At 42.6% G+C, this 24596-nt stretch overlaps 1 protein-coding gene across 7 annotated transcripts in view; it reads left to right on the forward strand.

Annotated features, from left to right (window-relative positions):
- The window catches only part of DMD (dystrophin), a 6826337-nt gene that overhangs the window by 4445620 nt on the left and 2356121 nt on the right, over positions 1–24596 (forward strand). For all 7 annotated transcript variants that reach the window (XM_078657819.1, XM_078657824.1, XM_078657821.1 and 4 more), the window contains exon 52: positions 3024–3141. In XM_078657819.1, coding sequence (XP_078513945.1) covers positions 3024–3141 — 118 coding nt within the window. The remainder of the gene's footprint in view (positions 1–3023; positions 3142–24596) is intronic.

Raw genomic sequence — 24596 nt, forward strand, 5'->3', positions numbered from 1 at the left:
CAACAGGACTCACTACATGGCTTACCCATGAGATTGATAATGGGGACAGCACACCTTTGAGGAACAAAATGTACAGGTTGTCTGACAAGGTGAGAGCCAGCATTAAGGAGGAACAGAGGTGGAACGCAATAGAAATTGAAACCCTTACTGTGGCCTGGGCACTGAAGCAGCTGAGACCATACCTGTTTGGTACACGCTTCTGGATTTAGACAGACCGCAGACCTCTGAGATGGTTGAAGCAAATGAGGTGTGAGAATCCCAAACTGTTGAAGCAGTCCATTTCCCTACACCTAATGCACTTTACAGTGGAACACCGTCCTGGAACAGATCACGCCAATGCTGATGGTCTTTCCAGGTTCTTCCGCCTTAGTGAAGAGAACTCCCAAGGGGTTGAGTATCTCTCCTCACTTTCAGCTGTGGGATACTTGTGTTAGACCTGGCAACCTTGGTGTGGTTGCCCCTAACTTTCTGCATTCAGAACTCCTGTTTTTGCCTTAGGACTCTGGGCACTTTACCACTGCTAACTAATGCTAAAGTGCATGTGTGTTAAACTATGGTTTACAAGACCAACAAATAAATACATTTGTAAATATTCTCGTTTATCCCCTCGAAACATGTAGTTTGAGCCTATTTTTTTAGGACCATGATTAATCTCCTTCAAATCTGCCCAGAAGGACATATGAAAGAATCATTAAAGTTTGCTTTGTGGTAAAGTGCTTCTAACTATGGGGAGGTTGTATGCTACAATAGTTATTTGTTTTTGTATTTACATTTTTCCAAACAACTCATATAAAAGGTAAATAACAACAAAATAGCAAAGCCGAGTAAAATTAAATTTAAAATGTGTTACTAGAAGTTCCCACCGTTTTGTTTTAACTAGAATGAGGCTTGGTTTAGTGCACCACCTGGGTGCGTTCCCCACTATGAGAAAGCATTCTTCCTCCCCATGCCCTTGTGATGGCTCTACAAAGCATAGTACCATGCACTTTTTACTTCTATGTGATCTGTTTTTGGCATTTAGAATCATGTATCTTAAACCACTTTTTTTAAAACATGAGGCAAAATCCATCAAAGCTGCTATGTCCCTATTGATGGCTCTGGAAGAACCGGGGATGTGTTTTTCTACTGCCTCTTTTATCCTTAGTTCAATTAAGGCCAGGAAGAGTATGGTATTTTAATGGTATTGTATTCTTCTACAAAGCTAAAACGAGATTGGGCCGTGCCAATTCGCTTGCAACTGTAAGACACAATATGACAGACTGTACTATATGCAACTTTTTAGATGCTACGTGTCTATTGTTTACATTGAGCACATCGCAGTTTTATAACATCTGTATTACTTGATGTTATTCTAGCTGCTAAGTGTTAATTGTTTACATTAAGCACATTGCACTTTATATAACTTGTTTAACATGATGTGATTCTATAGCTGCTAAGCGTTAATTGTATTTTCCTAATGACATGTGTTATATTTATTTACAAGGACACGGACCCATACTAAATTGTTTTTATTTGTTCTGTATTAAATGGGTGCTTTTATGGTTGTCTGTCCCAACCGAATAAAGCTAAATTTGAAAAATGGGTTACAAAGTAAATAAACATAGAGTACTAAGAATGGAACAAATATATCTTAAAACTCTCCCGTGAAATGCATTTTGGAAGGTTCTACTCTTCACTACAAGAACAGAGAAGACAGGTCTGTGGCAAGTGTGAAATAGGATTGGTGTGAGTGATATTACTATTAAACAATTAGCATCAGATAAACCCAGAATGCAGACAATGTAACAAACAGGCTTTCTGCTTAGCATGGTATAGTTGATATTTTACACATAATACTATTTCTAGTCAGTATCCTACTTGATTTATGTTACCCTGCATGAATTTACTGATTTAAGCCTCGTAGCCAGTTTGTTGTTTATTGTTGATGCTTTTTATATTCACACATGGCCAGATTGGAAATATGGAGTGCATGTTAATTGTTTATATGCTGTATTTTATATTATCTACTTATGGTTTACCACTTCCTGCTAAAAAAAACCCAGAAAGGAAGTGGCTTTGAGGAGTCTTTTTTTTCTCAAAGCTCTCAGGACTACCCTACCTGGATAAGGCCACTGTTGGTTAGGGGGTTAAGGTAGGGTTAGGGGAGTAGGGTTTCTCAGGAAATTACATCTCTAATTTTCAAATTTGCTACTCTGTGCCTTTCTTTACCAGGTCAGCCATTTAGAAATCATTGAAATAAATTAAGAAAAATAGACAATAATTATCTCTTGTCTGGGTCAGGTGATATGTACACTCACCATTCTTTAGGTATACCTTTAGCCCATGGTAAAAAATATATGGCTAAATACCATTTGGTGGCAGGCGGGACCAAGTGTCTGAAAGCTGTTACTACACTGATACATATCACATTGTCTTCTTCAGCTATAACAAGAATGAATGATAAGCAAAGTTGGCAAGGCCAGACAGCTCCTAAGAAGTGCAAGCAGCAGTCAAAGATTCTTATTTGGATCCTCTAAAATGTAATTAAGACATTTGCTATTTCTCAGAACCATAAGCCTCTACATTGCAAGCACTCTCTTATTGTCTACTGCTGGGTATTGGTGTTACTGTAAACCATGCTGCTAAAGTAACTAATGCATCACATTTTAAACTCAAGATGCTGTCAGTATTAGTTTCTTTTGTTTTTGCATTATCATGCAGGAAATGCATAAGCGATTGTACTACAATGGGTGGAGTAATATTATGTGTACCCTTGTTAAATTCTAGTTATTTTAAATGTTCTGTCATCAGCTTTTCAGTTTAGCTACTATGTTCATCCTTGTTGCCTAATGGTGCCATGTGCTGAGTTTATAGAATTCACACCAGGAATCTTTGTATAGGAAGAACATTGAACATGTGAATATTTTTATTTGACTACAAATCGCATAAGAGGTGTCCTATCTACAGTGTTCATTAATGTTCACAACCCTAACCATTAGTCATGATCCAACATAGATTGACAATGTCTGTTTTTTTTCTTCTAGGAAACACTCAAGGATCTGGAACAGAGAAGGCCACAGCTAGATGAACTGATTACCGTAGCACAGAACCTGAAGAATAAGACCAATAATCAAGAGGCAAGAGCAGCAATCACAGATCGAAGTAGGTGTTTAATGTTTCTTTTTTGATTGTATATTATTGACCGGTAACTGTAACCATATTGGTGATCTTGTATTGCGATGAAGGAAGCTCGGCATATCATCAATAAAGAAGAATGTTCCTTTGGGATTGCTTATGTTCCTTTATGATAGGTAAGTGTGATAGATCTGTGGATCAAGATCAGATCATCAGCCCAAACACTAAAGGTCTTGTTTGGTGCATAAACGCCAAAGATGTATCTAAAAAAGTTTTAAAATTGTGCAAAATATCAAAAAGCCCTGATCATAGCGAAGTTGATGGCATAATAAACTGTAGTGATTCAGTGATGCACAGTTTAAAAAGTACATAGAAAAACCCAGTATTTCAGCTCATCGGGTTACAATATGTAGAAAAATTATATCTGCATTGTATTATGTTGTATTTTATTGTAGCATTTGACTGACATATTTCCTGAGAATGTATTGCAGTCTTCAGCAGTAGAGGCTTTTATGGCTATTTTATATTGGATATGCATTTATTCCTAAATAGTTTAAGTATGAACTCTTAGCAACAGATACCTATGTAATAGAATGTGACTGTACAAGCAGTTTATTATGCTGAACTATGAGTACCTTTGAATTTAAAGAAAATATGTTTTAAAGACCAGCTATCTGTCCCAAAAAATCATAAAATATAAAGAATTAAGCCATTCTCTACAAGCAGTAATACATCTACAATCTGTGTCTTTTTTTAAAGGTATCCCCCGCCCAAAGTAAAAGTTAAACATAAACACAATGCATGTAAAACAGAATGATTCCTATATCCTGGATTAGCCGTGGTGTAGGAATAGTATACGTCTCACCTTGGCTATAAACTGTTCCAGCATTCCAAATTCCATTATTATATCTTCTTCTCAATATACAGGTTCTACTTTTTAGTCTAATTGAATGAGCTTTTGGGATTTATTCATATAGAAGTCATAATAGTATCTTGTTTTAACATAACACTTCAGACCATACTTTTGCTGTTTCCCCATAGTAGAAAACCAAGAATTACTATTACCCAGTTTACAAATGTTGAATGTAATTATATTTTGTGTTTATACCTCTGGCTCAATCTTGCGTTGACTTCTGTGATTATTGTTTATCATCGAGAGCATGTGTTCTTGTGCTTCTATATTCCTAGATTGAGAAAATAAACATGACTAAAATCATGATAACCAAAATACACATACACAAATAAAATCGCTTTTGAGTTAAATAAATGTTTTTATTTTCCTATACTTTATCTCAGGGAGACCTTGCAGCCAGGGCTGAGATCTCTGTGTAGTAAAGTATAGGAGAAACTAAAAATGTTTATTGAACTTGAAAAAAGTTGCAGAAATATTTGTATGTCAAATATTATTGCAAATTCAGTTAATAGATTTATTTAAATGTAGAACAAAAGAACAAAATGCTGCAGCACTATTGTCTTAGTTTTGCTTGTAATTTTGAATTATTTAAATATATTACATTAATTTACAATTATTTTTCTGAAGTGTAAATTACAAAATGTATGCAGTAATAAATACTGAAATTGGAGTCTAGAATTGATTTAATGTAATATAATTCTCTTTTTTTAAAATGTAATCTTACATATCTGTTTAAATGTAAAAGGGTTGTAAAATATACTGTAATTTAATAATAAATGTTAGATTTTTAGATTAATTTCCAACATTTAATTGTATTCGTGAATATTTTAAATAGTTTACGTTAATTTAACATTCCTTCAATGGGGTTTTATTTCAAGTCCCTACCTCAATTATTTTCTATGAGTGGGCGTTGCAGTATCAGTGGCTGGCCATGTGTGTTGCTGAACTTACTACTGTTCTTTTTGGCAGTAGTAACTGACACTAATAAATTTGTCTCCATCCCCTTTTTCAGGAAGTGGAGTAGTATAAGTGTATTCTTTGAGGTAATCTTTCTCTCAGAATTTGGAATTGGCAAGAGTAGTAAAGGTACTCCAAACTGTAGGAGTGGATGTATGACATCACAACGCATGATTTTACTCCGCATGCCATTACAACACAGTTTTTACAACGCAAGTCGTTACAACGACTTGCGTTGGGGGGCGCTGGATAGTGGAATAGTTTAATTTTCTATTCCAACTCCAGTCCCCGTGGATAGTAGGGAAGGTGTTGGATAGAAAATTAAACTATTCCCTATCCTACAGCGCCCTACAGCGCAAGTCGTTGTAACAGCTTGCGTTGTAATAGCTGCGTCGTAATGGTAGTGCGGAGTAAAAGTTGCGTTGTAAAGGATGTTCCCCGTAAGAGTAAACATATGAGCAAATTACTCACAGGTATACGTTACCTTGGTCAATAACCCCAGTAGTTTCTTGAATAATCTACTTGGAAATTTTGCAATACTTTCAGCATCTCCGCAAAAGGTATTTAGTCCCACTTTCTCCCACATAATTCCTATACAGAACCACTAGGGGACTACTTGTCAGTATCAACAAAGGTCATTTGATCTTACAGTTCATCCTGCTACTATGCCACTTTAGATTGGCTCAGTATATCAAAGCATTCAATACAGCACTCTGGTCAACACCAGTACTACCCAGTTCTTTCCTAAGTAGAATTTAAGGAAATGATTTAGGACCATTGCCACCTTGCTTACAAACAATTTTTTAGGTTAATGTCATAACATTTAAGTTCCCTATTTCCCATAGCTCAGTGCTGTTGTCAGGTGCTGAATATCACTTTGCTTTGATGAATGTTTATAGGTGCCAAAAGCAGACAAATCACATTTTAAAATAATAAATGGACATGTAAGATCATTAATAATCAAACTTTTTTCTATTGTGGAGATTCAATTAACATGAGTATTATTTTAAAATCTTGGATTATCAAACTTGCATAGAAGCTGGAGAGAAGTGCTTTTCAGTCTAAAAACCTTCCTGGGAATATATGGCTTGCTGACAGAAAAAAACTGATCAGCTTCACTTGCAGAGAAGAATTCCTAAAGTAATTGATCATTGGATAGATGTTGTAATTGTCAGCCTTTCTAGCTTTGGTCAAGAAGATGACATTGTTTGTATTCGAAAGTACATGTTATCAAGCAGTTGTCTAATAAACAAGGTAGATGGGTACATGCATCCATATATATCTTTGCATTTATGCATCTATTATTGTTTTCAATTAAAGGGTTATGGATGTTTTGTACAGTTTGATATAGTAACTAATTAATTTCTTAAAGAAAAGCAAAGCACAAAGAATCAAATAAGATATCCACTTTCTCTGCCTGAGCAGTATTCTTGGCAGTTCTTGTTGTAATTGTCGACATATATTTAAGACAGGGGACACAAAGCTGCTTCTGTAATCCAAAATAATTGGGTGCCATTCATCTGCGCATAAAGTTTGATAAAAGCATTGGAGATTGTGCATGCAAGCCTTCTCCAAGCAAAGGTTGGAAACCACTTTATTCAGGACCATTTTTACAATATTGGACATGACGTGGGACAAACATGAGGTGCATAATGTCTACCAGTCCTTGGAGGAGCTAAGGTGTCCTACCAATTCAGCCCAACATATCCTTGCGCACAGAAAGGCAGCACTGCCAAAGTCCAGTAACCTGGCTCTTTGCCTCAAATAATTGTAGCAGCCCCATTGAGGTGTGTGGCTGGGAACCAACATATATGGAGTAGTGAGGGACAGTGCTCAATCGAATGTGTGTTTTTCAGCCCACACCCTCAAAGTTTGACTTTGTAATTGTACCTGTTCAGTAACACACTAAAAAGCTGTTTGTCTTGGCAGCCGCTCAGAGTATTACCCAGGTAATACAGCATTCAATTTTTTGTGTGGCTCAGTACAGAATTACAGACTGCCGCCTTTGCTCTTTAATTCATGTTTTGCTTATGGGCAGCAATTTCAAGGTTTCAAGGGTATTATGCCACAACTGGGCACAGTGGCCTACAGACAAGCATGCAAATCCTGATTGGGCTACAAACTTATGTTCATTTCTGAATTGTTATTACAGGGGGGCATAAAATGCACAAAATAGATTTTTTTCTTTGCATGATTTATGCCAGGTACATTTTGACCTAATCATGTGAGTAAATATGTACTGTTGTGCACCTCAAAGTGGGGAATCAAAGCATTGTTACTGTGTTATTCCAAATGCCTATCTCTATTAATTGGAATGGGGATCAAACTATGCACCCAATAAATACCGAACCCAATGCAGTCATTATTTACTAATTTTCACAATTTACACTTATTCCTACGAGTTAGTATCTTGCTGCTCTGTTAAGCATTAAATCAAAAACATTGGCCCTTGGGCACTCACAGTTAACTTTTGTAGTTATGCATTGAACAATGGGTCGTAAATGTCCCATTAGATACCAATCCCCTCATGGGCAGTCAACCTCTTGCAGCATTGGGTAGGCAGCGGGCAAGATTCCTCACCTAATTCCCACTGATGCCCAAGCCCTCCCCAATGGGCACAAGCCATGCACGGTGGGGGGGATGTGGCGGGGGCTGGAAAAAAGGACCTGGTATACCCAAACTCCTGTGATTGCACATTGCTGAATTTAAGGGGTGTCATTTTAAGTAACGTAGAGCTACTGACTTTGTCAAAGGGTCAAAACAACAAAAAATTTAAAAAGTGAGCCATTTGGCTTTGAGGAGGGGTCATAATAACAATATATCACAATTTATAAAGTACATGCATAGTCTTTGTTAGAAAATGAGCAATAATTTTGATAAAAGGCATATTTAATTAATTCACAATGTTCAATGTTTGATAAAAGTGATTGTCATTAAAGAAAAGTAATAACGTTTTATTACAAAAAAACACCCTAACAACATGTCTCTGAAGCTTCTTTTTAACATTTTTCAAAGCTAGAAAGTGCAGACATAGAACCGACCAAAAGGGGGCTCTTCACCATACAGCTTCTGCTCTATGGAGTGCTTTAAAACAATATGGTAAGTTCTCCAGTGGTTGTGAATTCAATGACCCAGGAGACTTACACGTTTTTTTAAATGTTACAGTGGAGCTGCTGCACATCCTCCAGCCCTCTCCATAACATAAAGAAAGTGGTGGTGCCCCTCTAGAGGCACTCCAAGCAGGAAAATATATTGCGGTAAAATTCCATAGGGTATTGTAGGGCGCACTTTGCTAGGAGCAGTGCATAACAAATTAGCTGCTCCTGAGACCCCAGATACTCATATTTTGTTTGGGGCTGTGGGGGAAGCACCAGGGCCCCTGTTACCCCTTTGGCTCATCAGTCAACACCCATCCTGGGTTCTGGTAGGAGCCGGCAACTCTTTTATTTTATTTACATTAATGGGGAGAGGGGGCCATTTGCCCCCACCTCCCCAAGTCTTTACAGTCGCCAGGAACCCCATCCCTAACATAACATGTGTTGTTGTATGGCACATGTTCACCCAGAATGGTATCTTGGCACTGAATAGTACATGTTTATTGTTACACAACTCAATGGTACTCATTTTATCAACCTCAGAGGGATGAAAGGCTGAGTGGACCCACTGGGATTTGAACCTGTGACCATGAGGTCAAACACAGTCCTCTACAGTGGATGCATTAGTCCATTAAGTCACCATCACCTGAGGCGATATCTGTTTTCATGGTTAGGGGGAATGTGTGCAATCCCATGCATCCACCCATGGTTTTTGGCGCATTCCCATATTTACTAATACTAATAAACCTGGGAATGCATAAAAATGCTACACCTTCAGAGCGGAGGCATAATGAACAGAACTATGTTTATTTCTACTCATTTTCCCTTCTTTCTACAAGTGCTGTATTCTGCAGCACACATAGAAAGAGGAATAAGCCTTAGAGGATTGTTTTGCAAGGGTGCCTGTGTTGGCGCTTGGCAGCCAGTAGTGTGACAAAACAGAGAGGGAGCAGGAATGCACCATATATTAGTAGATATAGTGCATTCCTACCCTCTCCATTTGAACACATCTAGTACATCTGCCCCAGTGTCTCTGAAGTTCTGGAATGGTTGCTGTAACATTTGTTTTCATGTTGTGGCGAGCCAATCCGAGCGCTCTCCAGCGGGACCCTCACTCCTGTGGGAGCAAGATGGCAGAAGAAAAGAAGCCCCCATAGGCCAATCAGAACACTCTATTTTTTTAAGTTGTAGTTTGTGAGAGTCCCTCAGTTAGTAAACCTAGTCCCATATTAATAAACCAAACTAGCCATTTCCAATGGAAAAACCATCCTAAATATTACAACATAGTGGCTGTCGCCACTCGCTAATATTATATTTTCTCTGTAAATATATGCAGGTAGGTGTATGTGTGTATATGTTTATAGCCACACTAGCAGACATTCTAAAGCACACTTAGATGGAGAAAAATGGTTTAGAGGATTGTTTTGGACAGGAAGGCATCCCTTCCTGCACAAAAAGATTCCATGTCTGCAATGTAGGCACCCTTGCAATATGTCACAATGGTGCATGTGCTGACGCTAAGCAGCCAAAAGTGCATCAGCGCTAGGAAAGGACATGCATGTGTCATATAATTATAAATACAGCGTATTCTTGCCCTTTCCCTTTCACACAGCACAAGATGCTTGCTGCATTGCATGATTTTTTTATAAATATGTCCCTGAGAGTATATAGGCCGTATATACTGACATTGCTTAATTTGACGTTGAGAGGCCACTGCAGCTTGCACCAAACATTGCCCCTGCCAGCTGCCAATGACAGTACAAACACTCCTACCCATCACACTCCAACAAGTGTGACAGTTCATACTATTCTACCCCCCTCCCCACAGTTATAAGAATGGCTTGGGAGGTAGGTATTAGTCATTGAAAATGTAAATTCAACTAATAAACGGCTGTGGCTGTTGCTGTTGCTCAAACCTAAATTAGCCAGGCAGCACCACTATGTGGGAGACTGTCATAAGCCCTGGATCTGGCAATCAGGTGCCGGTACCGAGCACCAGAAACCACTGGCTCAAATTAAGCACTGTAGCCCAGATTGAGCAAACCCTCACACAGTGCAACGCAGCAAGAAATCTTACTGTGCTGCATGAAAGGTAGAAGGCAGGAATGTGTCATATTTACCATTATATGCCTACACCCTGCACTGGGAGCTGCATCACTTGTGGCAGAAAGGGTTGCCAACGTGAATTGCAGCGCCTGGAGGCGCTTAAAAACAACAGGGGACTCCTGCAGCATGAGGCGCATGCGGGAGGGGCCGTCTGCACCCGTCTGATCCCGATAGAAAATGGACTGGGCCACCCACCTTGACCCCTTATGTTTGGCTTTGACATCTACTCCAGGGGCCTATTTAACCAAGATATATTCCTGAGCGGAAGACGCTAAGTGAAGTGAAGAGAAGGTAACCCACTTACTGTTTGTTTGACTGTTCGTTTGATTTCTTGAACAATGGGGAAATGGAAGCCCACTATAACGTCCAAAACAACAGATACAACATTGGAGGTTTCTTTTACAAAATGCGGTAGTAGCTCTAATGAAGGAGATTGAAATAGTTGAATGTAGACTCTCTTCCACTCCCTGTGTGGTTCCTACCGAACATATTGACTCTGAGATTACCACACTGGGAACTGACGTAGGGCATAGGACACAACCACCATTATCTCCTGTTGTAAATGTCTCAAGACAGACTGTTTTACCTGCCCTAACCCAAGGAACTGACTTGCTTACTGGTCCCGCAGAGAGATCTACTGAGACTTGCGTAGAAAAAGGATGGAAGTGAAAAAGAGCTGATAGGGCAGGGCCTGATAAGAAATTGAGGAGTCTTTCGCCAGGAGGGAAGAGAACTAAGAAAACTACCTCAATTGGCAACAACTCAAGAACTCAGCTGGGACGAGGGACGAGGGAGGGCAAAGGTATCAAAAGTCCTGGTTACTAATGTCAATGAAATTGATGATAATGGCGATAAATTGGCTATAGTTATAAGAGAGGCTCTAAGTCCCATTTTGACTAGACTAGCCAAGTCCGGGTTCGAACCAATCTGAAAACATTAATTATCTGAGAGGTTCTAATGTCAATACTATTACATTCAGTGTCCCATCATGCAGATTGAACCTAATAAATGCAATACCTACTATGAATGTACAGGCCCCTCTCTTTGACATACAACCTATTAATGAGGGTAATGGTGGAGTAGCCCAGGAAAATCCTGAGCCAGTCCTGTCTAAGAATGCCATAGGGAATAACATGACACTAGGAGAAGGGAATATAAATCACTCTATGATACTTGTGACAGCTAGGGCCGGTCTGCCTAAAGTTAATATAGTTAGTAATGCGACTGATCGAGAACTTAGGGTCAGGAGGGGTGCTAAAGATGTGTTGAATTTGCCTCCGCAATGTACACCATATATCCTGGTCTTGAAGGGGGTCCCCTGTTTGGAAGTAGGTCAGGAAGAAAATTGCCAAAGTCTCATAAATAAATCAGTCCATTGGCGTTCCAATAAAATTTCAACAAAGATAAACTGACTTAAAAATATAATCATGGCCAGACGAGTGAGCTGGTTGGGCCACACGACCAAAAGCGGGGTCGGGGATTGTGTTGTACTTAACTTCAATAATGCTTGGTGTGCACACTTTGTATTGACGTATTTCCAAAGCCCACATGCTGACTCTATAGAGGCTTATCCATTGGACGTTTTATATCCACTGCTATACAAAGACTGGACAAGGGAAATCACACATAGGATGGGTCCTAGAGAGAACATGCCTATGCAGCCACCCTCCTTTATTCATCAAAATCGTTTTTATGTCCTCTCAGGGGTGTTGGACATTGATTGACTAACTGGGTGCTCTAACACTACTGTAGCTCCGGTGACAGTAGGGTCTTCCCATAGAGATCAGGGGGTTGGAGATTAACTAGCTTTAACTGCTGTTGGGGCCTCTGGTTTTCCAGCAGAAACCCTCGCTAACAATGTGATTCTTAATATGAACAAATGGGACAACTGTGAGAACTCACCCCTCTACCAAAATGTATCCTTAAGTGAGACCTTGTCTAGGGAGGCTGCTGGGTCCTTCAACAAGGACACACAAGTTATGAATAATGAAGCCACTTGATTGGATAAATGTGGCAAACCGAAGTTTCTTCTCAAACTCATCTCATGGAATATTGCAGGCTTTGGTTCTAAACTGTCAGACGAGTCCTGGGTAACGTTTATTACACGTTTTGATATTATTTGCCTCCAAGTGACATGGTTAAGCATGGGCGGATTTTGCGGATTGGCAATCCGCGAACTTGCGTATTTACGGATTCGCAATCCGCGAAGATCCGCGAACTCTAGCGGATTTGCGGATTTTTCCGTTTTTTGTGTTGGCGCGTGTTCGCGCCGATTTTGGGACAAGTTCGCAATTGCGAACTTACTTTTCGGCTTGCAACGGCCGCGACTATGTTGTTTCTACGTCTGGTTTATCATCACAGGTTCACAGCACCCTCTGTTTCACCACTGCCACCCTCTGGGACACCCATGCCACCCTCTAGTACATCCTCACAGGCACCTATTAGGTTTATTTATTACTGTAGATTATGGTGGTTGAAAAAAGCTAGCACACCTGCCCTTCTTCAACTGCCATCAATTAATTTGTGTTTCATTAATGTGTCAGTAATTTTGAAAGTTCCAGTCTGGCTGGCACCTGCTTCCTTCCTTATCTGTAATTTGCTTTTTGTTGCAGTGAAATTTTTTTTTTACAGGACCTTTATGGTGCTATTCTATGAGCCTGCTGTTTGGGTCATAGCAGGGTCATAGAATTGTTGCAAACTCTGGAGGGGCCCATCAGGAAGCACTACCTTGAATGTTACTAATGTTAAGTTTGAACTTTTGCACCTGCTCATTGCTTTCATTTTAGCTAAAATCGTTTTTTTTGCAATTTCGCGCGTTATTTGGGGCGCGAATCCGTGCGAGATCGATTTCGGAAGCCGCGAATACGTGCGAATACAAAATTGTTTTTGTTGCGACGTGTATGTTCGCGTGATCTTGCGCGTGTTCGCGAGGCGCTTCTAGCTATTCGTTTGCCAAGTTACCCTATCGGTCGTACACGGGCGCGGCCATCTTGTTGGCGTGACGTAATTCCGTTTCCGCCCGCTATGTGTAATCTCGCAAAGTGTGCTGCTCGCGAGTACAATTTCGCGCGTACTCGCAAGGAAAATCTCGCGCGAACTTACCCACGCGGTCGTGAACGGGCGCGGCCATCTTGTTTCTCATTCATTGCTATGGTTCTGGGCATGCTTTCTGTATCCTCTCTCAATCTCTGCCATCCTTTGCTTGTTTGAAGTTTTTTTGATCTAATTTTACTTATTATCTAACCCTCTATTTTTCTAGCTCTATATTTTTGTGTTTTCTGCAGCTTTTATTTACTTTTAAACTACTTTTTTAAACTCTTTTCTTTTCTTCTTCACTATTCTATTTCTTCTTTATCATTTAAGTTTATTTCTGCCCAGACCATGGTAAAGGGAGCCGGGAAGCACCCTGAGAAGGGGAAGGGTCCCGCACCCCGTGCCCGGCTCCCGTGCGGGCGTTTAAGGGGGGAGCAAGTGGTCCCGAGGGAGATCTTCAGCGCGGAGGAAGTGGCGGCACTGATCTTCCATGTCCAGCGCCGCCTCCCCAAGACGATCCTGGGAGGCGGCAAGATCGCGACCGGCTATGGCATCCGGGAGCGCCGCCAGCGGTGGGAGAAGGTGTGCCGGGCCATGTACAAGATCTCTGGGGTCCGGCGCACATATAACCAGGCCACCCACCGCTGGACCGATGTCATGGACCGGGAGCGGGACTTGCTGGACGCGCTCGGCGTAGAGGTCCCCGGGCTTGGTGAGTAGTAGTAGTAGTACATTTACTACTCTGTTTTATCCTGCTCTGTTATTTGCAAATCTTTGTTCTTTACCAAGAGCAATAATGCTGCCGATTACATTGAGGTAAATTATATTTCAAAATCTTCTATGCATTTCATTTTCAGGTGCACTGCTCTCCTTCTCAGTAGCCTTGCTTGCTACTATGCTTCTTTGTTTTGTATGTTGTGTTCAGAAGCATTTCATTGGCCTGAGAAATTATGTATCAGTGTACTGTAAAGAAAAGAACTGCGTAATGCTAGACAGTAAGGGTCATATTTTCAATTACCGGCGCATCCCTGCAAAGTAGCAGGGATGCGGCAGTAATTGTGTGCCATGCCACCACCACCCATTGGCCCAAAACGTCACAGAAGCCTTACGCATCTGTGCCGTAAAGGCAGCGCATTGCTGGAGTTGCGTGCCAACGATGGCGCAGCTCCAGCAATGCTCTGGGGTACCCTATCTCCCCAATGCTGCATCAAGCCGTACGTCGGCTTCAAGCGCGCAGGGTTTGAGTCATGCATCATTGTCCTAAAAATGACTGATTGACATCTTGTAGATTTCCCTCAGCCACTTTTAGGATTCGTTCCTGCGCAGGTACGCCCTCCCTTGCGCCGGAACGCCCCCTGATGGCGCAGGGCTTTACAACGTGATGCATCGCCCATATGCCCATATGTGTTTTTTTTTTTAATATATACGCCGCACCAACACCATGGCGAGTCTTTTGTTCTGCCGCTGCGTCAGAAAAGGCACGCAACAATGGAGGAAAATCAGCCGCAACTTCCGCAAGGGACTTATAAATCAGCCCCAACAGACTGAAGTCCAGTGTCCTTCCTTTAGACAGTCACATGGCTATCAGAAGAAATAGTGGCGGTGGTGGCGCGTGGATTGATAGTTTGAGTATTCACTGATCTGCAAGCAGGATGGACTTTGTCTGTCACGTGTTGCGCACTACTGCCTGCAGTGCCAGGCCTAGGCAAACCTCTTTAGTAGTCTGTTTATTGAGTTACATAGGAACTTTCTAAGTCAACGTTCCGCAAATCAGGCAATACGAATAACGTAGTATACCACATGAGATAGATCCCGTGGAATAGTTGTCTATCTATTTGCTATTTTTCCAAAATATGTTGTTATTGTTCTTTTGAAATGTTTGATTTGGTTGAAAAATCTCATCCATGTTTTATGGTTTTTCTTTCTTTCATGTTGTACATCAGCTCCCCCCAAGGGCAAGAGGACACAGGAGGAGGGTGCTGAGGATGCAGGCCAGGATCGGGCAGGCGAGGGCTCCTTTGCTGGCCCCAGTAAGTTTACATTTTACTAAACAGTACCTATTTTTTCCTAGCGTTCCTCATTCGATTTTTTCTAAATCGTCTTTGATCTTCTTGTAGACTGGATATAAATTCTTATCCTGTCTCGAATATGACTCCCTGTGGTATTACTAGACTATTCTTATTAGTCTGTCTGTGTAGCTAACTAAGATTGGACATTTGGCAATTCCATTGGACTCCCATTATATTCAGCAATACCTCTATGCACTGTCTCCTTACTGACTAGATAGTGTGGCAGAGTCATTCAGCTCCCGAAGTCACCGATTATAGATCCCCAATGATCTCTAGATTATCGTACGCAGGACAAGAGAGTAGTACGGAGTCACAGCACAGTCAAGAAGTGTCAGAGGCACTCATGCTTACAAAAATTCCAAAACCTTTAGCTCATCCACTCTAGTCTAGAGGAACAAAAACCACAGAGTCTATTTAAGTGTAAAAGCTTTATTAAAAGTAAACACATTTATTAAAATCTACTTTGTCATAAAACTATTTAACTGTAAACGGAAAAGTGGTTAGTGCTGACGATTAATTGGACACATTTCTTGTGGTCGAGCCGAACTCTCACCTACTTTGAACTTGATCCTGGTCGTGTTCTTAGGACTCAGGAGTCAAGCTTCTGTCTGTTAGGAGAAAAAGTGGTGCGTGTTAAAAATCAAAAGCAAGCATTCATCAGTTGTGCATAAAAGTGCAGCAAGACAACAGCCTTCCCTGGAAAATGGGACATTTTTACTATGGAGTAGACAGTCACAAATTATTACATTGTATTCTGTTTTTTTAACATTTCTCCTAGACCAAATATTATATAGTAGTGAGTGGTGTATTCTAACTTTCTTAAATGTACTTTGTAGGTGTAACATCTGGTGACGGGGCCAGCGCGGAGGTGGCTGTGTTGGACTTGGACTCGGAGGCCTCTGGGGAGGATGCGGCGTTAGAAGAGCTGGTGGCCGTTCCTGTGGGGGATCAAACGGTTGTGGCGGAAACAGGTAAGCTATATATTCCTTACTTATTGAGATTGAAGACTGCATAGTGTGCTTTCTGCACGGGTGTATTACAATTACAAATCAACCAGGTAGTAGCCTCCTCGAAATGTACTTCGACTTAGCTGTGAAGTTTTTGGTGAGAAGAATCCCAATAAGTTCTTAGACGAACGTGATGGATGGGATGAACGAAAAGCGAAAGAAGGGTGTAAGTAAGTGGGACGCGAACTTGTATGATGGCTGGCAAAGAAGAACGATATGTGTTTGCTTGGACCCAGAGGTGGCTGGGAAGGAAAGAATATGGTATGGTGCATGGCTGGGTCAATGATGAAGCAAGGATGGGTGGAAGGACAGCAGCCTGGGTGGGTGAAACAGAAACTGTATGTGTGCGTATACTTTGAATGAATGGATGCCTGGAGCATGGTATTCTCTGACTCTTACATAGCAAATGTGTATCTAGAGAGAGTAGATGGTCGCCAGGTGAAGTAAGTGTTACCTTGAAGAGCATGTACCACCGCACCCGCACGTCCGTCCCAGTGCAGGGAAGGCAAGGAAAAGAAATTGTAAATGTGTCCAATACTACCATGAATAGTAGCAGTACTTTGTATTGCGTTTGCATTCACAGCATATATCTGGTTATTACGGTGGACACTCCGTACCTCTCTTAATAACTTTAGTTTACTTGTAGTACGTCATTCATGTGTGGGTGTATCACTGTGTTCACTCAATATTAAGCAAAGCACCTAAAGTCATCTCATCTGTCATTAAATACGTCCCATGTGAAGTGATAGATAATCAAATTAGTTAGCTTCTTCAGTTTCCTTTTCTAGTACTCATTTGCACTGTAGGGTGAAAGGTAAATTAATTAAGCAGTAGCCCTTGTAACAGAGTATTCTCAGTGCTACCCGTAATAGAAAAGTAATAGCTTCACCACCTGCATGTACTGGACCGGTACAGTAACGCAAGTCTGTCTCCATCATCATGGTGTGCAACTTTTTTTCTCGGGTGCAACTTCACTGTGCTGTGTCCATGTCATTCTGCCGGCTTGCATAAGATAACGTACCCATTTCCCTAAACAAGAGAGAAGAAGAAGAATAAGACTGGTGTACTGTCATAGTCGACTGTAATGGAAGTCCATAGTGGTCGTAGAATTAGTTCATTAAACTACCACTACTGTTAGAGCAAGGATGCAGAAGTGGGAGGTTACATAGATACTGTCCTCAATAGTTATGTACTGTGCTTTCAATTTGCTACTTGTACTCTGTGACCCAACTTTCGGCTCAATCACTTTGTGTTATTAATAAGGAGCATTGGTTACAGACTATGTCTTTCTTTCTTCATATAGTTGCTCCTTCCAAATCAACAACAAGGAGGGAGCAGGCTAGATTGGCCCGGCAACGGAGGCTGGAGGCCACAGTCGCCGAGTATCGGCGGCTGGTGGCCCTGGAGGAGGAGGAGGACACGCAGTCGAGCGGGGCAACATCTTCGACTGTGACCACTGCATCCTCCTCCGTGACTAAACCAGCGGGACCGAGCCGGGCTAAGAAAGCCGACCGCCACCGCCAAGCACCCGAAATACCAGCTGCCCCCCACAGGAGCTGCAAGGAACGCCAACGCCGCCTACGAGTCCGCATGTCCAACCTGGAGCAGGAGGTCCTGAGGTATAAGACCTTGGTTAAGGGCCTCCGCTCCGAGCTTGCCACCCTCCGCAAGGAGTATGATGCCCATGCCGCATCATGCACCAGCACCAGCACCCTCCAGTAGTGGAGTGTCCCTTGCCCTTTTTTTATAGACTTTTGGGGGGTGGGATTTGGGAGTTGGGATCGTTTTGGGACGTTTCAGAGACAATCGTTGGGGTTAGGGTGGGTGAGGGAGATTATTTTGTTAGGGATAAATAAATATATTTTTCAACTTTATCTGACCATACCTGTTTTTTACTGCTTTTCAGTCTGGTGGGTGGGGGGCGGGGGTGTAACAGTAACTTTGTTTTCCTGAACAGTCGTAGGACTTTAGTAGTACAACCGTCAATCTCTTGTCTACTCCGAAATAATACTCCATTATACTACCTCCCACCAAACGCTTATCTTACCTGTAATTTGTGTTAGAAATTAGGGCTAGGCCCAGGGCTGGCTCCAGGTGAAATGGGGATTAACGTTGTCAATCCTGGGCGGGTGACATTTCCGCATTGCGGTGGTACTAGTGGTGTGACACAGTGGCAGTTGCATGCCTATGGAAAAAAAGAAAACGAAACCTTGTTTGTACTCCTTACTGTAGCATTACAACGGTTACGGTACGATCGAGAAAATAGCAGGTGACAGTACACTAGAACAGTGCCATAATGTAGCCTAACAAATGGTAAAGTATTGCAAGTATAACTAGTACTTGCGTTGAATTTATTTGACATTGGCTACTACTACTAGAAGATATAGTACTGAAGCTGAGTAAGTCTAGAAGATATCCTCGTATTCCTTCACCAGCCTGTTGCTGCTATCACCTTATCCTCCCCAGCAAGTGTGTGGAATTATTGATGTCATTTTAGTCAGACATCAAGCAAAACAACACAGCCCGGGGGAAGAGGGTTAGGGTTTGTAAAATGGATGGGAATGGGGGTTTCTTTTTGGGTAGGTTTTGTTGAGAGAAGAAAAAAAAAGCAGAGCATGGACAAACAATAATTGAAGATACAGAGTTTACAGACAATCTTTGGTTACAAAGTAAAGGTAAGCACATGCAGTCACACTCATAGAATAAAAGACAACAATGGATACTGTATCTGTATTGCGTATGTTGTTGGAGTTGTCCTGTTGAAATTGGTAAGTAAGTTGCATGCAGCAAACAATTCCTCTTATTGGCGGCACTCCTCCATTCCAGCTGACGCTTCGTCCATCAATGTGGTGGTGACCACTGACAGAAGAGACACCCTGTCCACTGCCTGCCTGGCGGATGTTGACTGAAACCCGGCCTGTAATTATTGAACGGAAAACAGGAAGTGCTATTACAATACCACTGATAAATAAATAAAAGGTATGTACGCTGTGTGGTTCAAAAAGTGACACTTTGATTTCCCTAATAGACAGTACAATATTTTTGAAATTGCGTGCTCTGTCTGAGTCACCTTTTTAAGGATCAATAAGTATGGCCAAAATATTATAGCGGATCTTTCCCCTCAAGGTGGGTGTACTACTGTGTTTTAGAACAAAATTTGACCTTCCCAGCAATGCTCCCACCAAGACCCTTACTAAAGCCAGTCGCAAAAATGTAGAAGAACCCAATCATATCTCCAAAAACGATGCCTAGCAGAAAAATGGTTACAAAACGTACTTTGAAAGTAACAGTAGACCCAAATACAGACCGTGGATTGTATTCAAACCACTTGCCTGCAAGCAAAAGTATCCATAGCCAGCATCGCTCCAACAGTGCTCTACAACAACAGAACCGCGTTGCAATAGAACCCCCCTAAACACATGCAATCCTGCTGCTAGGGCTAACCCTAACGAACCCTAACTTACAAAAAGTGCAAAAACTGGTGTTTCCTTATGGATTTTGTCCAACAAACTTCTAGCCGGTATTAGACCTTCCCAGGAATGCCCCAGGCAAGACCCGCCAACCCACCCGCAAAAAAACACGCGACACAACACCACCAAACAGCGAAAAAGCTAAATCTCATACTTACAATGTCTCTCGGCCTTCGGTCCAAACGCGGCGCTGTGCAGCTAGGTCGTCATCATCATCAATCATCATAACTCCTGTTTTCCACCACGGATTTCCTGAAAAGCAAATGCAATCAAGATTAGACTGTCGCAGCAGTGCTTCGACAGAGACCCCGGCCGCAACCCACCCACGAACAGCAGGAAGCCCCCCAAAACGCTACATTGAGCAAGATGTCTGAAGAAATGGCAAAAAAAAGGCTTTTCCTTAAGGATTTTGTCCAAAACACTTCTATCCGGCATTAGACCTTCCCAGGAATGCCCCAGCCAAGACCCGCCAACCCACCCGCAAAAAAACACGTGACAACACCCCCAAACAGCGAAAAAGCTAAATCTCATACTTACAATATCTCTCGGCCTTCGGTCCAAAGTAACGCGCTGTGCAGCTAGGTCATCATCAATCATCATAACTCCTGTTTTCCACCACGGATTTCCTGAAAAGCAAATGCAATCAAGATTAGACTGTCGCAGCAGTGCTTCGACAGAGACCCCGGCCGCAACCCACCCACGAACAGCAGGAAGCCCCCCAAAACGCTACATTGAGCAAGATGTCTGAAGAAATGGCAAAAAAAAGGCTGTTCCTTATGGATTTTGTCCAAAACACTTGTATCCGGTATTAGACCTTCCCAGGAATGCCCCAGGCAAGACCCGCCGGCGCCAACCCACCCGCAAAAAAACACCCGACAACACCCCCAAACAGCGAAAAAGCTAAATCTCATACTTACAATATCTCTCGGCCTTCGTTCCAAATGCCGCGCTGTTCAGCTAGGTCATCATCATCAATCATCATAACTCCTGTTTTCCACCACGGATTTCCTGAAAAGCAAATGCAATCAAGATTAGACTGTCGCAGCAGTGCTTCGACAGACACCAAAAATTACACACAAACCCCCGGAACCCCGCCAAAGAGCACCTCAAAGGCAAGCAAGTCAGCAAAAACGGCAAGAAATTTCCACCTCATATTTGGTCCAAAACACTTTTGTCCATTATTAGAGCTTCACAGCAATGGGCCCAAAACCGTCAACTCACCCGCAAAGAAGTACAACACCCCCACAAGTGCTGAGTCTTTCTTCATTGTGCGTAATCCAGCACTCTGCTTGGAGGGAAATCGCAGTCTGGAGGAGGAGGATAGAGGAGCATGTTCTTCAGAACTTGTGAACCTGAGGAATGTAGACTGCGGCACCTTCAAATCAATAAGCAAACAAGTGAAGACAGTTCTGATGATGGTCTTGTTTTTGGGATTAGGTGATTAAAGTTTGAATTAAATTAACTGTGCAAAACAAAGAAAGAGAGACACAAAGCACACAGGAATAAAAGTGAATAAGGACGAAAAAGAAAGTTCTTGATTGATTGTCTCATTTTCAGGGCTCGGTGTCAGGGAATAAGAACAAGATTTCGTCATCATACTCTGCGAATTCAGGCTGGATGAGGTCAGTGGCACCGAACAGAGAAAAAATCCCCTCATCTACGTTGCTGTCCTCATCGTCTTCATGTGGCGTGCTTTCTCGCACTTTGTAATCTGGTGGTATGAGGTGCTGATTCATCTTGATCATTGTCAGCCGCTCCACATTTTTGGGCGATAGGCGGCTCCGTTTGGCAGTTACAATGCCACCAGCAGCACTGAAAACACGTTCAGAAGACACACTTGCGAGTGGGCAAGACAAATAGTTTATAGCCAGGTTGTAGAGCTGTGGCCACAATTGTTTTTTGCCATGCCAATACTGCAATGGCTCCTCATTAAGAAAGACCACTGTTGAGTCATTCAGATATCCTGCACCATCGACTCAAGGTCATCAACTGTTCCTCCACTTTGCTTACTTTTTGCTGTGCCTGTGACATTTTTTCGAGAACCATACCCCATCAAACTTAGCCAATCCTCCTCCCCAGCCACTGTTAGTGTTGTCATTGTGTGTGGTGCAGATGATCCAGTTGCCGGTGTCTTTAACGGCTGAGAGGTCACTTGTGCCCCAGCCACAGGTGCAGAAGTGGATTCTTGTGACTGCGGATGGCCTGCTGATGCTGATGCTGATGTACTGGCTTCTCCTTCAATAACCTGCCGTTCTTTTTCAAACCTCTTGGCTGACCAGGCTAACCAATGTTTGTACTTTTGAACATCTGCATCAGCGAAAGGAAAGAATGCGTTGTCTGCCAGCGCCTTTTTGTAGCGTGGATCCAGAATAGTAGCACAAATGTAATGCTGATCTGAGTTGATGTTTTTAAGACGTTCATCACCACGTAGGCGATGTAATAATTTCTCAGACAAAATGAAATGGTTTTTTTTTTTTTCATCTTTTTCAAACTCAGAAGAAACCGCCATCAGTTGGTGCTCCAGTATGCACAACAATGGGATAGCTTTTCCCAAATTACAGTCCTCCTGGCTGACTGCACGCGTGAAGAACTCAAAAGGACGAAGCATGTCTGTCAGGCTTTTAACTATGGCCCATTGCGCCTTACTCATCCGCAGGTCCTCCTTCTGAGATGTAGCCTCTGTCAAGAAATAGTGATCGAGTACCGTATACTGCTCATGCAGACGCTCAAGCATGTAGAAGGTTGAGTTCCAACGTGTTGCCACCTCCTGGATGAGTGCTTTCACTGGCATTCCACGTTGAAGTAGCAGTCTCCGCAGATGCTTCCGGGCCTTAAAAGAATGGCTGAAATGGTTGCACATTTTGCGGCAGGTGGCCATTACCTCGAACGCTGGACTCTCTTTATCACTCAAGAATTTTTGAACTACCAGGTTGATACAGTGCGCCAAACACGGCACTCTAACATGGTGACCCTGTAACATGGCCTTAACTACATTGGCGCCATTATCCGTGGAAACATAACCAATCTTGCGTTTTAGGGGGGATAGCATTGACAACACCTTTTTGTCAAACTCTTCCAAAAGGTTTTCTGCTGTGTGACTTTTCTCCAAGGCAAACATGGCTAGTGTTGCATGTTTCCGAGCAGCTTTGAAAACTTGGTCCGGGTCAACACCTGCGTTTAGCTTTGCTATAACACCTGAAAAAGAGACCCAGTGTGCAGTGATGCACATGTAATCATCGCCTGGGCCACTGGTCCACATGTCTGTTGTCAGATGTATTGTGTGAACAGCACTCTTCTGCAAAGCTGCCCCAATCGCCTGCAGCACATCTTCATGTAGTGCTGGAACCGCAACTCTGGCAAAATAGAACCGGCTCGGAACCTTCCATTTAGGGCAGAGCGTTGCAACTAATTCAAGAAAACCTACCGCTTCTACAAAAGAAAAAGGTAGAAGGTCCACAGCTAGCATTTTAGCCAGCTTAGTGTTATACAGACGCGTCAGTGGGTGGTTGCGTTCATATGGCACCTCTGAAGTAAGCATTGTTCTAATGTTGCCCTGGACCAAGCATTTACGGGCTGATAATGACTTCGTTGACCCAATTTTGCTCGCTGGTGAACTTTTGTGCGTTGGTGTCTCACTCGCTCCAACACTCTTAGTGTGCCTCACATTGGGTGTGCTGCTGAGAGGGGTACTGGGTGTAAGGGAAGTGTTTGACACGTCTTCTTCCTGCTCGTCAACATCAGATGAAACATCAACGTTTCCTTGATTTTGGCCTTTCTTGATCGCAGCTAGGTGCGCAAACCATTGGACAGCGTGCTTTCTGTCAAGATGACCACTCTGGCCGCCGGTACCATAGTTGCTACCTGGCTTACCACGACTAACTGCAAGCTTACAAAGGGTACAAATGGCAAACCTTGGATTTTTGGGACAAACAGTAAAGAAGTCCCAAACTGGGGACTTGAAGTGTCTGTGGGACCTGGAGGAGGCGGCGATACTGGTGGTGGTGGTGGTCATGAAGCTAATGCCAGATGAAGTGGAGGATCTGGATTGGCCAACTTTTGTACGTTTTCCACTTTCACCGCCACTAATTAAGGTCGAGGTTGACGCAGGTCTCTTCTTGCCAGAAAGAAATATGGAAGCGGGACGAGTTGGTGTACTACTTAACTCCAATGATTGTGGTGTTTCCACTGCCTCCTCATCGACAACATCATCATCATCATCATCACGCGCAGCAGCTCTTCGGGCTAGGGTCAAAATGTCTGTTTGCTGCATGCCCGCTGGGGCTGCAGTGACCTTTATGATGACTGGGTCGTCGTTGGCAGAGTCTTCATCAGCAGCAGTATCCGCCACTTCTTGTTGAGCCTCATCACACTCCATAAGTCTGAGACTTTGGACGAGCTTCCTTTTACGCTTAAGTACCTTTGTTGGATCATGGTGTGCCTCACTCTCAGACGGCTGTGGTGCTGGTTCCCAAGTTTGATCCGTATCATCAGAAGGAGGTGTGCTTGAAGAGGATGTAGACACCACCCTTGATCTCTTCCTTGCTAGGGTTGTGGAAGACAATGAAGGATCATCAGGAGGAGTGGCTTCCTCAAATGATACCTCGCCTTGATTGTCGATTTCCTGATGTGCCCCTACTTCGGGAGGAACAACTATTGTGGGCACTTGTTGTGACCCTCCATGCACCTCTGCATGCGCATCTCCTTGCGCTGCCTCTCCTTCCACATGTACTTGGGCTTGTACTTGCACATGTGATTGTTGTTGCCGCTGTGGTTGTTCAACACTCGTCAGATGAGCTACAACAACCTGTGTTGATTGAGGGACATTGCTGCTG

The sequence above is a fragment of the Lissotriton helveticus genome, chromosome 8, assembly GCF_964261635.1.
Source record: "Lissotriton helveticus chromosome 8, aLisHel1.1, whole genome shotgun sequence".
NCBI classification, from domain to species: Eukaryota; Metazoa; Chordata; class Amphibia; order Caudata; family Salamandridae; genus Lissotriton; species Lissotriton helveticus.